The sequence below is a fragment of the Ciconia boyciana genome, chromosome 17, assembly GCF_034638445.1.
Source record: "Ciconia boyciana chromosome 17, ASM3463844v1, whole genome shotgun sequence".
Classification (NCBI taxonomy): domain Eukaryota; kingdom Metazoa; phylum Chordata; class Aves; order Ciconiiformes; family Ciconiidae; genus Ciconia; species Ciconia boyciana.
The window spans coordinates 8605208-8622726 of NC_132950.1; the positions used below are offsets into that span (position 1 = coordinate 8605208).

Consider the following 17519-nt stretch of genomic DNA (forward strand, 5'->3'; position numbering starts at 1 on the left):
ATGAAAAGGAGTCTAGCTGACACTTCAACTCGCAGCACAGCAGGTACCATCAAGTCTTTTGTGCTTTACCATTCATACCTCATTATGCTAATATATATATATATATGTATACACACACACATGCAGTATTCATACAGGATATACAGTATTCAGTCCTAGACCCCCATTTCCTGAGTGCACTTGCATGGGTTATCGGTTTTATTGCAGCACAGGGCAAGATTCTGAATGGAGTCAGGGGACTGGTCACTAAGGGAAATGTTTCATTGACAGGATTATGTGCAGGACAGAGGGCTGGGAATATAAATTCGGTGAGGCAGTGGCTGGTCTGTTATGTGTTTATGGTATGCAATTCCTATGGGTGATGTAAAATACTTGTTAAGTAATTTTATTTACATATTTTAAGTGTAGATTGTGTATCCTTTTGCTATTGGTATAGTAGTAGTATTTGAATTTCAATTTTAGGTTGTCTGCCTGTACTTCTGTTCAATCAGAAAAAAAGAAATAGGCAGCCCCTCACTTCAAATCCACTTAAAAATGAGCCAGGTACCAGCTCTGGGACTCGTACTTACGACTTTTCTCCCACATCATTTGGTAAATAAGATATATTTAATTTTTTTTATGTCTCTAAATCCAAATAAACCGTAACTTTATGACTGTATTTTATTAAATTAGACCTTGTCTTTATCAAGAACTATATGCATCCTTTATGTTTATTTCTGAAAAGTTCATTATGTAAAAAATGTCCTCCAGGAAATTTCTTTTTCCTCTATACAATTGAGCTTTTTATATTTGGTGCCTAGAGGGAGTTTGACTCTTTGTGTCTTAGAGAATGAAGTAGCACTGGCATTTAAATAGAGTCTCTTGAAACTCTGACCTTTTGTTTTCAGTTGATTTCAATCAACATTCAAGTCCTGTGTTACAAGAAGAAACATTTATAAGATGTCTTTCTTGTAATTCAGAAGAGAACTTCTGTTCTTCAAATTCTGCTTGGAAAGAATGATGCCGAATTCTGCCTTTAGTACTTCCTTTATGTTTCACTTAAAGTGAAAAAGTTTACTTATAATAAAGTAAAAGTCTCTGTGCTAATAAGTCTAATGTCTGTAATTTAACCATTGTCTAGAGAAGCAACCTACTTGTTAGAAGTTGCCTCATAATTACAGATATCAAAGGATCACATTCCCTTTTTTTTTTTCTTTCTCCTTCCTGTGTGAGACTATTTGTGGAACATTAAGCAGATGAAGAGTAGGAGCCCTAAGTAGACCTATTACCTTTCAATCTTTTCAGTTTGTATCTATATTCAATCCTTTGTCTCTTGAGAACTAGGCTGGGGAACTGCAAACCCAGAAGTGGCTGAACTACAGAAAGCAGCAAACAATGGGTATGTAAAAGCAGATTATTTATTTCTTATTGATTTTTATTTGGGTACTAATTGTTTCACAAACTATGATCCATGTGTCTGTCTTACAATAAAGCTGCTACTATGTCACTGATACTTTATCTTTGAAAGCCTAACAGAACATCAGATGGCTCCTTCCCTTATGAAACCACCAAATGCATCAAAGTCTAATTTAGCAAATGCTGGAAAAAACTTGTATGCCTGCAGGTTGGTGAAGTCTTTAATTTTTATTACCCTTCCTTAACCAAAATTGTTCTTATGTGAAAATATATCTTAAATTTTCCGTATTCTTATAGCATTCAGAGAGACCCTTTTAATTCTCAGATCATCACTGATCATAATTCCATCATGCTTATGAGCCAAAACCCACTGAAATGAAGTATCTTCCCAGTGTACCTAATGAGGCCTATTAATTGGACCTAATATCTAGCCTTATTATCAGGCCTAAAATTCAGTCTTACTGTAAAAGTTGATTGAATTTTGCTGGTCTTAGATGTAATTTTTTGAGATTCCCCTTTACTGGAAGTTTTGCCCACTTTCAACCCAAATTTATCAATAGACTCAAATAAGTTTCTATCAGTGTACATTAGGGCAATTGTGTATTGAAACATTTAATCAAAACTGAACATGATTGTGAACACCGCTTTTATAAACCAAGGAAAAGCTTACAGATTCGGGTGCCTAGAGCTGGCAGGAAAACTTCCAGCAATGTTGTCCTTTTTCTCTCTTCCCTTCCTCCTGTTCCTTTCCAATGGCAAAAAGAGTGAATGTTTCAAACAAGTGCCTTGAAAGGCAAAATGGAATGGAGATGGAAGGAGTTTCTGAGCCGCCTTTATAAAATGAACGGTGCTAGAAAGAATAAGGTCAGCACTAGAGTTTGTTGTAAAATGATTTCTTCTGTGATGGTGGTAGAAGAATTTGGAAATATCACTGTCAGAAGAAACTTTGCTTCTTTTATTTTAGGAATAAGATGTTATGGAAAAGATGTGAATCTTAGGTCAGGAAGGATCCCTTATACAGGGCAGGACAATAATTAAGTGTGCTTTTAAGGCCTATTGAATTCAGCTGGATTTAAGCACAGGTGTGATCACTGCCCTGTATATGGATAAATTTAAGTGTATACTCAAGTGCTTTGAGTCTGAATAGTTAACAGATTTTTTTAAAGCTAAACCAACAATACATAGATTGCTTTTATATACTTTAATGATGTATCTGAGTATTCAGAATAGATACTGTGATACTGAACTATGTCTAATGTCGTACTGCAGGGCAGAAGAGAAGGCTCCCAGTACTAAAGTTTGGAACAGAAATGAGTATACTCCTTTAAGTAACACAACAAATTCAAGATCTGATAGTGGAATTATTCGAAAGTTTGAGAGCCTTTCAAATAGTTTGAAAACTGTTCAGCAGCAAAAAACCCCTGATAACTGTAATGCATCTCAGCATATCAAAACAACAGAAACCAGGCAAATATATACATCTAAAGGACAATGGCCAGTGAAACCTAACGCTGTTTCAAGAAGTCTGCAGGATCATAGTCTGGCATATAAGTTTAACCACAATATTCAGAAAAATAAAATGAATGAAAAACAATTTGATTGTGTTCCAGAAGGCAAAAGTCAGGTAAACTTATGGAGAGAGTTAATAGGAAGATACAATGAAGAAAACAGTAAAGAAAAAGAAAATTGTGGAACAATGAGGGCTTTCATCAGTCCTAGCTGCCTTAGTGAACCCTTAAGTTTTGGAAACTTTGGAATTGAGATTTTCATAGTATAATAACCTACAATCCTCAGTGTGATCATATAAATTGGCAGGAAGTTGTTTGTATAGTCTGAACAAATACTCTAATTTTAATGTAAACATTGGGTATTTAACATAATATGTAAAGGTCTATGTGCCTTTTAAAATTGTGTGAGTGTGTATCTCTGACTTGAGTTTTCATCTTCCACTGAAAGGAATTTTCATCATCTCAATTAAAAAGTAAAGAAAAAAAGAATTCTTTGCGAATCATATCTGCAGTCATTGAAAGTATGAGGCATTGGAGTCAATATGCTTATAAAACTGCACTATTATTTGAAGTTTTAGGTAAGCATGGTAGGTTGTGCTGTAACTGATAGTAATGGTAGGACAACAGTCAAAAGAAAATGTTATTAACTGTAGGGACAATAGCTGAAATACTTAAAACCACAAAATACTGGTATGAGCACCATCTAATTTTCTTGCTGGGAGATCCATTCAGCTATCAAGTATGACTAAAGTAGGTACAAAATTAATGCTACAGTTATCCTCCAACATTTAAGCTCTTTCTATCCTGTTTCTTTTCTTTCCTTGTTTTTAGAAAGTCTTACGATACATTTTCCTATTAAAAAGGAACCTTCTGTAGGGAGGTACAGTTTTACAGTAATTTTTAATGCAATTAATCAGGGAATAAATTCAAGTCTGGAGTACTTCTAAACATAGATGACTTTTAGTGTGTTTCACTGTGTGTTTTAATTGACGTTATCTGAGAAACGAACGTGACAAAAGACTGAAATGACTAAACTTGAAATCAAGGCAAATAAGAATATACAACGTAATGGCATCTCAGAAAACTATTTTGATGAGGTTGCAAATGTTGAAAGATGATTTGCATATGAAGATCAATAAAACTTAAAGAGAATTGTATTGTGCTCTGCTTAACAAGGGAATAACCTGTTTACAGTGATAGTTATGAAACCCACGTTTGGTCACTCAGTTTACAGAGCCATCATATACAATTTTACTATGCAAAGACTATGGAAAGCCCGTAATTTGTATTGGAACTTCAGTGCTGTCAGCACAAGTTCTCACAGAAAGCTGATGCTGACTTTATACATCTTAGTGCTTTTGTGTAGCAAATGTTGTCATGGTATCTTTGTAAATTGTACTTGGTACTGCTCTGATGTTTACATCATGATTTATTTTTGCTAAATGATATAGGCACACTTGATTCTGCCGTCACACCTGGAGCATACGGGGCAAAGAATTTTCTTTTGAGAGATGGAAAGGAGAGTCTGCCTTGTGTATTTTACGAAATTGTAAGTATTGCTGTGTCTGTACATAACACAGACACCACTAGCTATAATCCCTTCTATGAAGATAATAATATGTTATTCTGATAAAACAGAAAATTACTGTGTAAAAGGAAAGCTGGGTGCTTATACCATATTGTTCCCAAACTGGTGTAGAGGAATAATCCAGTCACTATTTAGGCATCCTCAGACTTCCATTTCAACAGAAAAGGTGGGACTTTCAGTTCAGCTTCTAAGTAGTTGATAATAGCAAAAAAGCTGATGTAAATTCCTTCTGCCTTTGAGGTAGTCTTCAGAAATCCACTAATATCTAACAACAGGACATTTTTAAAGTTTTTATGTTAGAAAGGTGTATAATTTTTTCATTTGTTTATTATGCTTTTGATGAAGGACCGGGAGCTTCCAAGACTAATTAGAGGTCGAGTGCACAGGTGCATGGGAAACTATGATGCAAAAAGGAACATTTTCAAGTGCGTTTCTGTAAGACCAGCAACTATTCAAGAACAAAACACTTTCCAAGAATTTGTTAAAATAGCAGATGTTGAGATGACAGCATATATAAAAACAATGAATGAAATTTAAAAGTCAGAATGGTTGTCCAAAACCGATTTTCATTAATCATTACCCATAAAGGCTGGACATCCTAAAGCATTTACCGAAACTAATACTGAAAATCTGATTAAATAATTGAAAATATCACTATGCTATGTTATCCAACAAATGTCAGTAACAATGTTTTGTTTCCACTATTACTTTTCATAGCTTATCTTTCCCAGTTAAATATGCAATAACAGGGGTTTTGTTACATAGTAGATTAAATTTTACTGGAGAAATGCTGAATTAAAATGTTTACGTTTTGCAGTAGTGCACGTGACTTAGAAAAAGATCATCAATACTAATTCAGATTGCCATTGCTTTTCATTACCTTCAATTTTTAGAAATTCCTTCAATACCTATTTCAAAATGTTGACTATATACTTCTTTTGAGGAGTATTTGGTCAAAGTTTTTAATAGCTAACAAACGTCAACAAAGTTCTGTTTGGTTCTGCATATTGCATTAAAACTGTTCTTTGGTAGAAAGTTAGGAGGTAGTCTTTATTCCGCTTCAATTCCAACTAACAGGTTCCCTTTCCTTTGCTGGGTTACAAGAACACGTGTAAAAGCTTTTCTAGAAATGAACATAATAGATACTACAGAAAGATTTCACAGGATGCAGCTGTATATATTAGGTATTCATATGGTTCCCATTGATATGTTATCTGATTCCTGGTTTTTAAAAAAATAAATAATCAGTAGAACACCTGTATAAAACAGCAACAGACCGTGAAGCTGTAGGAAGATTGCTCAAGGACACAGAGGAAGTTGGAGAGAAAGAATTATCTGAACACAGAACTTCCTTGCCTTTGCCATAGAAACATCTTTCATGAGGGATGGACCATGTACATGTTTGTGTCCCCTTGCCTTCAAACATTAACTTTCATAGATTATTCCTGCTGGTTCTATTTCCTTTTCCCCTTAGCTAGTTCCCCTAGTTCAAAAGCTTTGCACCAGATCTGTTGGGAATTGTAAAACAAAAGAGTTGTCAAGAAAATAGTGAACAGTGTGATGATTTTTTTTTTTAATTTTATTATACAGTGTTGGCAATTGGAAATTTCACATTTAAAATCATTGAAATATTGTATCCAACAAGTCAAATACAGAAAACAGTTAATATTCTAAAAAGGAGCCAGCTAGTCAATGCAGAAACACATTAATGGAAAATACAGCTTTTAGTTACACTTAAAAAATTATATATTTAGAATAAAACTTGAACCTGGTCCAGTAAATTATTTGACTTGTAACAGGAAAAACGCTTTTACACAGTTAAACGCGCAGACAGTCTTTATTTTAAAAAGTGATCTGTCAGTGTTAGCACATGTATTGTTAGCAACACCCCCCTTAATGTTCCAGTTGAGGATCTAAATTATATCCTTTACTAACTGTTGTAAGAATCACTTGCCTTACCATCTCTACCTTCTGTGCTAAGCGGGTTCTGAGTGTGGATGTTTCAAGGAGAGTTTAGTCTATCCAGTTGTAGAGATTATATACATATATTTGATTTCCTTTATATATTATAAAATATTAAAGAAAGTTCCAAATGGAAGCATTAGCTTAACTCGTAAAAGGTGCAGAATATTACAGGACGTAGAGCTTGACGATGTTAGCAACAGAAGAAGTTGAGTTTTATGAAGTAAAGGATTTGGGTCAGTGGTGTTGTAAATTGTAAGACTCCATTGTAACAGTAAGTTAAAACTACAAAGGAAGCTTGAACTATGGGACCAGACCTGCAAGCATCTGTGTGTGTCATCAACATCACACAAATATTGTAGTCCTACTGATTTCAGCTGAATGATTGGTGGGTCCAGTTCTGCACATGTGAAAGTTATGTTAATAAGTAATGACAGGAGTAGGTCATTTGTGTCCACTAGGTATGTTATGGCTGTTAATAAAAATCTAAAATAATTTTACTTTCAGTAAGTCTTTAGACCTTTGCAAAAATGTTTTCTACTTTACACTAACAAATCACTTTTTCTAGTGACACATTAAGTGAACAGTCGTAAACATTACACAAAACAGAAAAAACCCTACGTAATACAGTTTATACACATTACTCAACATTTTTCAGTTGTTGCTTGTTTTGTTTGTGTTGTTTGTTTTTTTTTAAACATATTGATCCTGTCTTGTATAATGGTTCTAGTGTAAAGGCACAGGTTGGTTAGGAAAGAAAAGCCTGCATCTCTGTCTCTCTACTTCGCGGTGATGATTTTCTTTTTACATGTTGTTTGTTATTCCTCACTTTTCTGACTCTTATATGAAAATGATCAATTTCAGCCATTCATTAAAAAAAGTGTAAGACATTACTGAAAAGTACATTACTATACAGAAGTGACTGAAATTTATTCTTCTTACTTTGGAGGCATTCCTTCAACCTATTTTGTTAAATACTTGGAAGATTTAATTCCTTAGTCCCTGTGAGCAAAACCCGCATAGCATGGGCGCTCTCTCTCTCTTTCTCAGTGTACTTAATTCTACATTGAAATCTGTATTTTCAAAGCCTAGTAATAGAACTCGCTAAGTTTATGTGCATAAGTTGCTTTTAGAATGCATGAAAACATAACAACAGACAATTATTTTGGAAAACAATGCAATGTTCCGTTGAAGTTTAGAAGGGTGAGGAATGTAAACAAGACTGTAGAAGTCTTTGACATTTATTAAAATAACACAGTGATTGTTCTATCTGTTTGCATTTTCTTACACATCCTCAACATGTCTCTGTCCCTTCATGTACACTTTCCATTAAAAAAAAAAAAAAAAGAAATTCAGGAATCAGTTGGACTCAGCTAAGTGAAGAATAATAAATTTGATCACTTGGTTTGTGCCAAAATACAAAACTAAGAAGTACAGCTCTGAATTAAATATAATCTATGTGATTATTTCTTTTTTAATAAATAATAGAAAATAAAAGATGAGAATAGAATTAGAATTCAATTTTTATTTTAAATGAAAAACATAACAGCGGGGTGAGATTAGAACCCAATGTTTCTTTTGCTTAAGGCAATCAAGTGCACTTATTCCAATGCTTGATAGTAATGAATTCAGTGCTGTTGTGGAAATCAGACTTCACAGATTTCACATACAGACCTGTGAAATATGGCCATTTGCTAGTTCTGACACAGCATCAGATTATCCTTGTTAGTCGGGTCCAGTAGCATTTCATGTCACTTTTTTTTGTGTGTGTTTTTTACAATAATGGGCTCTTAATAGGAATGGAAATACTAGAATCTAGTTCGTTCTGGCTTGTATTATCACTACATACAAGGGCCATCGGGCACATACATTTTTGTAAACAGAGATTTTTCTTTTCGGCCTTAAAAAACAAACAACAAAACCCAAAATCTGAAGTCGTAATAGTTCAAATAATTTTGTAAAAGTCCACCTAAAATTATAATTTAAGAAATACCAAAAACAAGTTCTTAGCATTTTTTTCCCCTGTTGTTGAACTATTACATCATCATGAAGCCTTTGGAAGTGGTTGGATCTCTCTCTCTGAAAAAAAAGTCATGTAAATTTTATGCAAGTCTTCATGAAGATGACTGTAAATCTGAAGATTAGATCAGGATTAAAAAGTGTGCCGACAACTTACAATATGCAGGTACTACAAATACATATAGATTAAAAAGAAACTTCTTTCTTGTATACAACTCCTTTTAGATATCAAGCTTAATTTTAGGCCGTGGCTACTAGTAGGCGCTTTTTCACTAATCAAAATAATTGTAACAAAATATCATTATTGATTTTTAAATTATTGGGTTCATAAAAGTTTTGACATCTAATAATATATAAAAAGTGAATTGAAGCTTCTAAAAGACTTACGAGTTTGAGACACAAAAGAAACTGGGAGGTAGACAGATGTTTTGAGGATAAACAGATTTTGTTTGTCTAAGGCATTATGCCACTATATGTTTAGAGCAGTATAAAGGCTGCTGATTAATCTTATTTCAATTCCAGAGTGTTCGCCGCTCATACTTACGGAAGACTATCAATGCACTTTTGGTCTTTGTGATTCTGACCTTCTCTTCCCCATCTCCTTTTTTTCTCTCTTTAGCAGTACAGCTAAATGGAAGTGCTATAATAAGTTCTGCCCATTGCCCGTAGACAGGAATGTTCTGTTCTTCAACAGTAATAAAATACTATAAAATAGTAGGAATTGGAGTTGGAGATATGTGCTCTTTTGGTGCATATTTTGCAAAGAATGGTAAAAAGACAGACAACATGACCCCAACAATTGCCAGCATATACCCCCAGCCAATCTGGCAGTCTCCTGCATAGTAGATGTCTGAATTCTCACAGAATCTCTTCACAGTAGCAGAGTTGAAACCAAAAGGGTAAACCAAAAGCCCAGAAGCCATTATGAACACTGGAGAGGAGAAAAAAAACACACCAATTATTATCAAACACTGAATTCCTTTGAAAAAAAAAAATCCTTTTAGAAAGGCAAATATATGTTATATTAAAATCAATGGGAAAAGTCATAGCTTAAAAAAACCCCTTATAACTGGCAGATTATCTTCCTTTTCATAATTACCTCTTATGGACAGCGGTGTCATAACATGGTAGCGAGGTGGCATTGGGATTTTTTTCATGAGAACTCTTGCCCTTTACGTAACTTCAGAAACGTTGTAATCCAAATTATGTAGCCATTTCAAAAGTAAGATGATTCAGATATAATGGAATCCAGAAGAATTCCCAAGTTTGCAGATTCCAAACCAGCTTGATTTTCTTCTCAATAGCATTTTTGTACTTGAGACAAACAATTACTTTGTTCTGCCAAATAAAAACTTCCAATGAAGGAGTTTAAACGTAGTTTTTCAGATTCTGCTGATTAGGGTCTGATAATGTAAGCACTTTCTCATTATTCTCATTATTACAAACTCAAATTGTTTAAAAAATCCTGCATTTGACCCAAAGATTGTGAGATGAAAAACAATACAATCTGCCTTCTTTTTATTTAGCTTTTAGCATTGGCGTCTTTCAATATATTTTTTTGAATTCTCTCTGTAAACTTAAGGATGAGAAAACTTTTTGACCTAAGGTTGAGACCTAAAGTAGTAAGACCTATAGTTCCTATATTACTAATTTGACAGCTTGGGCTCTAAAAACAGACAATAATTATAACAGGACATGCTGTAGAAATCTAAAGGTTCAGCGCCTAAAGGCACAGAGTTAAAGTCACAGGAAACCTCTCCCAGCGAGTCGTCTTTTACGCCTTCTAGCCAAATGCACTAGCAGATTAATCCAGTGTGTAATGAAGAAATCCATCTAAAATACAAAGCTTAAGCCACCTCTTGACGTCAGAAAGCCAGACCTGCGTCCTGCAATTACACTGTCTGTATTATCTGTTAGCTTTGAATAGAACTTCACAGATTTTAGAGTCTTTAATGAATACACATTATATTTCAGTATCATGGCTTATGCAATTAATTTAATGATCAGCAACACTACTTTTCCACCTTTGAAAATAAGACTGCCCAAGGTATAAACCATGACTATGACAAAGATGCGTTAGCGTACCCCAGGTACAGCTCTCGGAGCCTGTCTCTGCCCACCTTGGAAGTCAAGAGGGCTGCGCTAGGCTGCTGCGAAGGGTTATGCCACCCCAGCCATTGTGTGTACCCCTTGTTTGAGAGAACACCGAGAAACGATTTTTCCTTTTCTAGCCTTCCTCCTAATGAATAACCACTGTATTTAAAATAGATACTCTATTTTAAAAGGCTTTATTTTACATACCAAACAGACACCATGAAGCAGTCCCTTTTCCTGCCTTCCCATTATTCCAGTGTTTTGTTCAAATTCAGGGTGGATTGTTAGTGATTCAAGAATAGTGCTAATCAGAATTAACTGTTATGTTTGAGCTGATAGATAATTCATAATCAGCAAACATCTAATGAAACATTAAGATTATAAAACAAACACTACATGCTATTCTCTGTATTTGTAATTGCCTTTCAGGTAGGGCATGTGCATATGACTCCAATTATAATATTGGAGATGCTTAATCTTAAAAGTATCCACTAAGAAAGGGCAATCACTCATTAATCTTTTTTAATTAAAAAAACCCAACTTTAATAAGCTTGAGGGCTAGATGAAGTCAAAAAGTTTAACACACTCAGCCTGTAAAGTCCCCAAATAATTTGAATTAAACCTTTCCTTCTAGTCTAAATGGAACCGCTAAGTTAATCCCTTGTAAAAAACAGTAAGACCAAGAAAATGGAAATTAAAAGGAGAGAAACTGGAACAGAAGCAAATGTGCAAGCCTGTTTCTCTCTAGCGTAACTCACGTATGGGTGCAAAGAGAAGCTGCCTGCCAGTGACTGGCGCTCTCTGAGAGCAAGGTGCTTTTACCTGCCCTTGCTCCCACGACCACTCTCTTCTCCTTTAAGCCTTTACGAATGATCAATGTGCAGTGGTTCCCAAGGAAAGGACACTGTGGCCTTCCCCTCTTTCCGGGCTCAAGGTGTGTGAAGGTGATGCTGCAGGAGCCGGTTAAGGGATAGGTCCTCCCCAGCACAGAAAACGTCTTGAGCACATCTCACACTCCCTGGTATTCAGCCAGCTGCACCTGCTGTGGGTGCCCAGGGCAGGAGGGAGCTCACAAAGCTCAGCACTGAATTCTGTGCTTGTGCATTTAGGCTCTACCATTAAACAAACACACAGAAGCTGAAGCTAAGTACAAATAAGTAAGCTGTATTATGCAGATCTCCCTTAACTACACATGTATGCGACCACTAAAACCAATATGAAATGAAAATACAATAAAAATGAAGCTAAACTAGACACACACACAAACAACTTGTCTAGCAAAGGTCTCTGAGCTTTCCCAAAAGAAGAAAAAGAGCTAAGGGCCAGCACACTTCGTTTGTTCAGTAGCACAGCCTGAGAGTTGTGTGACACTCTTGCATGCCCAGGAAAATTCCCCAAGCACCACCTCTGCAGAAACATAGGAAGCAGCCTTGGAGCTGCTTCATTTAATGAAGCCAGAAAAAAGGGAGACTTTCCCTACTGCTACAGTAAAGTTAAACCGCTAAGGTGAACAACAAACAACAAAACCATGTTAACCGATGGACCTATGGAGGTTGTAGCATTCACTCGTGGGCTAATGCAGCTAGGAAGCGGAACAACATGCTACTGAAGAGACTGTGAAGTGGATGCACAGCACAGCCCCACTCAAAACCCCGGCTGCTCGACTGCATGAAGAATCTTGAAATAGCCCCATGGTGCAAAACCTTCTGTAAAATGTTGGGCCCATTTGCAAAGGAAAGTGAGCCAGTTTTAAGAGAAACAGCAACTGCTCTAAGCAAGAAGCAGGTCTAAAATTAAAATTTCAGTTTGTTCATCTTTTCAAAGCCAAAATAGTCTATGCATCTCATTCGGCAAAAGAAAACATCAGGCAGAATTGGAAGCAATCCTTTTATCATAAAATCCTTTTAAACTTTGCTAACTGTTAAAATTTGTTGGTTTTCTGACACTATCTCAACCCCTTGCTCTACTTCACATATCTGTCCGTATATATGTTTTCTTTTTGATTGGGTTACACAGAATTATTTTGAAGGTTGTGCTTTACAGTGACACCAATGTTTTGATTACCACTTAGTGCTGATGTTGTATTGTGTGATTTAATGGAAGAAGCTTTTTTTTTTTGAAGGCTAGAAATAATCTGTCAGTCGAATGTAATGTGTTCACATATCAAACGGGCTAAAAAGTTACCCGTGGTTTCATATCCTCAGGCATGTCATAGAATGGCCTCATTATTCTCATTTAGGTGCCCCCTTTCTTACAAAGGCTCAAAATATTGAATAGCCTGTTATTATCAGCAGAAGCCAAGCTTTCAGACATGGTGCTAATGACTGCTTAATAGTGCTGTCTGGCAGCAGTGGAGTTAGCTGGGAGAGCACACAAAGAAACAGTGGGGCTCCATTTAGGCTCCTCATATAACACTTATGCCTCTGCACAGTTTTCCAACAACAAACATCACTTTAAAAGGTGTCAGAATACAGTAGTGAGTGCATCTTACCATTATATGTAGTGTAATCCCGCTGTCATACAAGATGATGAGAAGGCTAGACAACATATTTGGGTCTGTTCTATAGCATGAAGCATATGGAGCATAGAGGGGACTTGCTGGTAAAATGGATAGTTGGAGTTCTTTTTTTAACATGGCTTGACTGATCATTTGGTTCGTTTCCCATCACCTATTTGGTCTTGTTAAAAACATGCATTTGTTTGTTTTAATGTCTGACACACGGTGTTTGTTATTGCTAGGTCCTCATCCCCCGAGTTCTCACCAGTAAGTCACAGCCACTGCTGACAGCAATTCCGTTTAAAGTCAAGTCCACACGCGTGGGTTCAACTGTAAGTCAGTTTTTATTTCTACTTTCTAATCTTTTGCTTTCCCAAACAGTTACAGTCTCACCCTCATCCTCTCGCATCCTCTTTACTTCGCTGGTGTCCTACAGCCAGACAGTAATGGCAGTTTCTCCTCTGAAGGGTTTGCTAGCCAAGGCAGGACTCTGCTCTGTGCACTTGCTCCCTGTGCAGGCCCAAAGCTTAAAAAATATAATTTACCTATTTTTTTTTTAAAAGTAGATTCCTGAATTTGTCGATTTCTAAATAAAATAACTTTAATTAACAGGCATAAGATATTGTTAGAAAGGAGGACACTTCTTTTTAGGGAAAACAGGGCATTTTGTAGAAAAAGTTGTAAATTGGTGGTGATAATAATACTGAATCAATGACACTTCTGCTCACGGCAAATAGCATTTTCTGCTATTTAAAAATCTAATAAACTGTGACTCTTTGTCATTGCAATGGTTCATTCATTTCATGAAGCTCCTGAAATACTGTTTAATTATTTAAATCTATCACATACCATTTTCAAGTTTATTTTAAACCAGACAAACCAAAGTAATGCAGTTCTCTAGAGTGTGTGTAGAGGGCACCAATGTACAGCTCTCTTAAATACCATGCAGAAAAAATGGCTATTTCCATTTCCACTTCTTTCAGCAAGACTGGTGGCGTTTTCAGTGTATGAAGCCAAATAATTGAATAGTTTTCTGTATTGTGAAGCAGGAATGTGAAAACTTGGCTAAGCTTATGTGTATGCTTCCATACTAACATTGAAATGGATGGAAATCCAGAGATGGACCACAAATATTAGAGAGATCAGAAAAAGCTATTTTATTTTATTGCATTTGTTAATATGTTTAGGTGATCTGTAGTAGTAATACTGATGACCAGTAGTAAAATACGCTGTGTGCATGAATTATCTTCCTGAAATTACCTGCTGTAAGAAGATTAGTTTGTCTTAGAAGTTTAATTTGCTTATTTTAGGAGTATATTATATTCCTGATACTTGTGACAATGACGGATTAATTGCAAGATTGTGGGACATATCAGACAATCATTAGAATTAGGGCTGAATCGTAGGCCAGCAAGAGTATTATTCCAACCCTATTACAGATTATCACAGTCTTATCCCTTCTTGGAACATTTTTATTGACAGAGCTTAATCTACCAAAGCAGTTTTCACTCATCTCATCAAGAAGTTTTCTCTCACTTATAATCCATTACCTCCCTTCTTAAAGCTGGCAGTTCTCCTCATGCATAATCAGTTGACTTTGAATAACACATTTCCTCTCAGGTTTATACATTTTTACATTTATACATTATATACATATATACATATGTATATGTATATACATTTTATATACATATATACATTTATACATTATTAGATTAATATCTAATAATTTTATTAGCTCCTCTTAAGCTTTTCTTTATCTTTATGTCATTTAACTTACATCATTTTAAATAAGAAAGCAGATGCTGGTCCAAAGCCACAGGCACCCTAACACAAACCCAGAAATACAGCTAACATCTGAGCAGCAATGAGAAAACCTTTAAACCAGTTACACAGCCAAACATCTTCAAAAAAGTAATCTCTTGTCCTACTGCACCGGCTAGCCTACACTCAATACTTTCCAGCACTCTTCCCAAGCAAATATTTTTGTAGCATGCCTGAAGGGTCACTACATTTAGGATATTTTGGACGTAGGTGGTGCAGGTTCCCTTGTACAAAAAGGAGATACCTGTATGTCTTTTCCAACAACTAGAAACCTAAAGACAGTGCTAAATAAGATCCAAGGTCACACTTGTTGTTCTCCATGGTAATAGCTGTGCATGAGGGTACAAACAGGTACAAGATGGAATTCTGGGCTATCCACAAATTAGGAATTTCCTTTTGGCTACTTCATAAAAGGAGGAATTACCTAGAGTAATTTTGCTGAGAGCTGAAATATATCTAAAATCAGCAGGCATCACTTTAAATGTCAATTAAGAATGAGAAACTGGAATGGAAACTGACCTGTCAAAGATAAAACAAACCAGACAAAATCCTACCCTTACAGAAGCAAAACTTTCAAGGGGCGAGGCAAATAGGGACCACTGTTAAATGCCATTCTACTCTGCGGAACTCCTGGCAGGTGCATGTCAGGTACCTATAGTTCAAACTCTTGAAAGCAGCCCTAGCAATTATTCCCTCCAAGGAAAGCAAAATGCAGGGAAAAGGGATAATAACACCCATATACTTGGTATCAAAATGTAGCTATCTTCCTTTGTAAGTGAACAAAGAGCTGGAACTCATAATAACGATACAGCCACTTCTAAGATATTACAGTGTAGCTCTTCTCATTTGTAAAGAATTATTCCATTGGCTTCGTTTCAGTCAAACATGTTGTGATTTGAAGAGCATGTATCAGTGCTGGACTGTTGCCAAATAAGTAGATTATACCAGTTCCTTTTCTAAATGGTGCAACTCACAAGTTAGCAGCTATAATATAAATGTGGTTATAACAAAAGCTATGTAGCTTGTCAAACCCCTTTGTTAACTAACAAAGGAAATGTATTAGTTTGTACAATATCTCCAAACTCTATGTTTAAATAAATGCTAAGTATGTGACTATGGCTCACAAGCTAAGGACTTGCATCAGATATAGTAACTTGTATTTTTATATATGTATATATATGCAAAACTACTGGGAAGTATATGTATATAAAAAGCTGGACAATGTTTTCGATTTCAGTTTATTTGGATTTAGCTGAGGTGGAATAGGAACAGGTTATTTTAAATAAAACTAGCACTGAAATAAGAGTGCCCATGCACCTTTTTTGCACGCATCTTCTTAGAACCACTTAAATACCCCATTCAAGTTCTGTTGGCACAACTTCCTCATTCAGACAGGCCCATATTGCACAAATAGCCTGTTTCAGAAATGTCTAGCAATTGTACGAATAGCTGAATCTACCTCACTTTTTAACTGAAGGGAGTGGAATCTAACTATCCAGACTTTGGAAAATAAATTCTCTGAAGCCAGCATAGAGGTAATTGCTGCATTAGCTGCAAGTTTATTAAGGGCCACAAAAGGAAACACCATCCCAGTGACCTTTGAGGTTGCATTTCACAGCATGTTTTCTACATGAGAACAAATGATGAAACTTCACTATTTCTGCCATGTGAGTGGTAGCTATGGTGAAGATTTATAGATGTAATCTGGTAATCTATGGGCCTAATCATGCAGTTATAGAGTTGCGTGTCATTTACTCAAAAAGGCTGAAATGATCTAGCACTGTGTGGACTATGGTGAAGGAGTGCATTTTGTCATCTGCAAGGTTAGAAGATATACGGCCTATTTAGCAGACTGTAAAAGAGAGAGACAAGAGCTAATGTTTCTCAAAATAGCAGACTGTTACACAAAATTTTACAAGACTCAGAGAGCTAAGAAATGGGGACTGTCAGATGCACTCTAATTTGGAAGCCATTGTGATTTTCCTTTTTTGTATTGCTTCAATAATTACGTAGATTTTCTATTTAATTTTTTGGAAATTATGTAAGTCATGCTCACTTCATCTCTTTCAGAACAGCAAACACAGAAGCAGACTAATAATATAATATTGACATAGTTAAGTGTTGGATTCTTTAGATGAGAGCAGCATGTTCAGAATGTATTGTGCCTGTAATGTGCCTGTATTCCCTTACCTCTGTATTACATTTTACTCAGCAGTTAAGAAGTGCTAATAAAAAGTGCATATTCCAGTTGTTCTATTTTAGGTAAACATAATATGATACACATTTTCTAAGCAATGCATACTGGTTAACTGCTCAACTCCATTTCTACAAATAGAAATAAAGGGGGCAAACACTTTGCTTCTCTTCCTAATTAACCTATCCATGCCAGAACTAGTATGTTCTCCAGCACAGGCAGGGAATGAAATTGATGACTGAAAATGTAAATTAATACTTTTTCTTGTGATCTTTTGGCTAAGAACAAGTGCAGCTTCAACTCACCATCTGATGCATTCCCTAGCAAGGAACAGTATCAGTCTGGGTCTACATGCAGCTGGACGTAGTGAGGGAGCGGACACGTTTCCTTGCAGCATATTGTCTCTCCTCTGGAGCCAGCTTGCCTGGGAAGGGGACA

At 35.8% G+C, this 17519-nt stretch overlaps 2 protein-coding genes across 2 annotated transcripts in view; one reads left to right on the forward strand and one right to left on the reverse strand.

Annotated features, from left to right (window-relative positions):
- SPATA22 (spermatogenesis associated 22) lies at positions 1-5028 on the forward strand. The gene is made up of 8 exons (XM_072882278.1): positions 1-43; positions 463-591; positions 1324-1378; positions 1508-1603; positions 2665-3019; positions 3352-3481; positions 4355-4452; positions 4837-5028. Exons 1-8 carry the CDS (start codon positions 1-3, stop codon positions 5026-5028), a joined length of 1098 nt encoding a protein of 365 aa, XP_072738379.1.
- Positions 5029-6084: 1056 nt separating this feature from the next.
- The window catches only part of LHFPL7 (LHFPL tetraspan subfamily member 7), a 66895-nt gene continuing 55460 nt past the window's right edge, over positions 6085-17519 (reverse strand). The window contains exon 3 of the mRNA XM_072882281.1: positions 6085-9403. Coding sequence (XP_072738382.1) covers positions 9177-9403 — 227 coding nt within the window. The 3' untranslated portion in view covers positions 6085-9176. The remainder of the gene's footprint in view (positions 9404-17519) is intronic.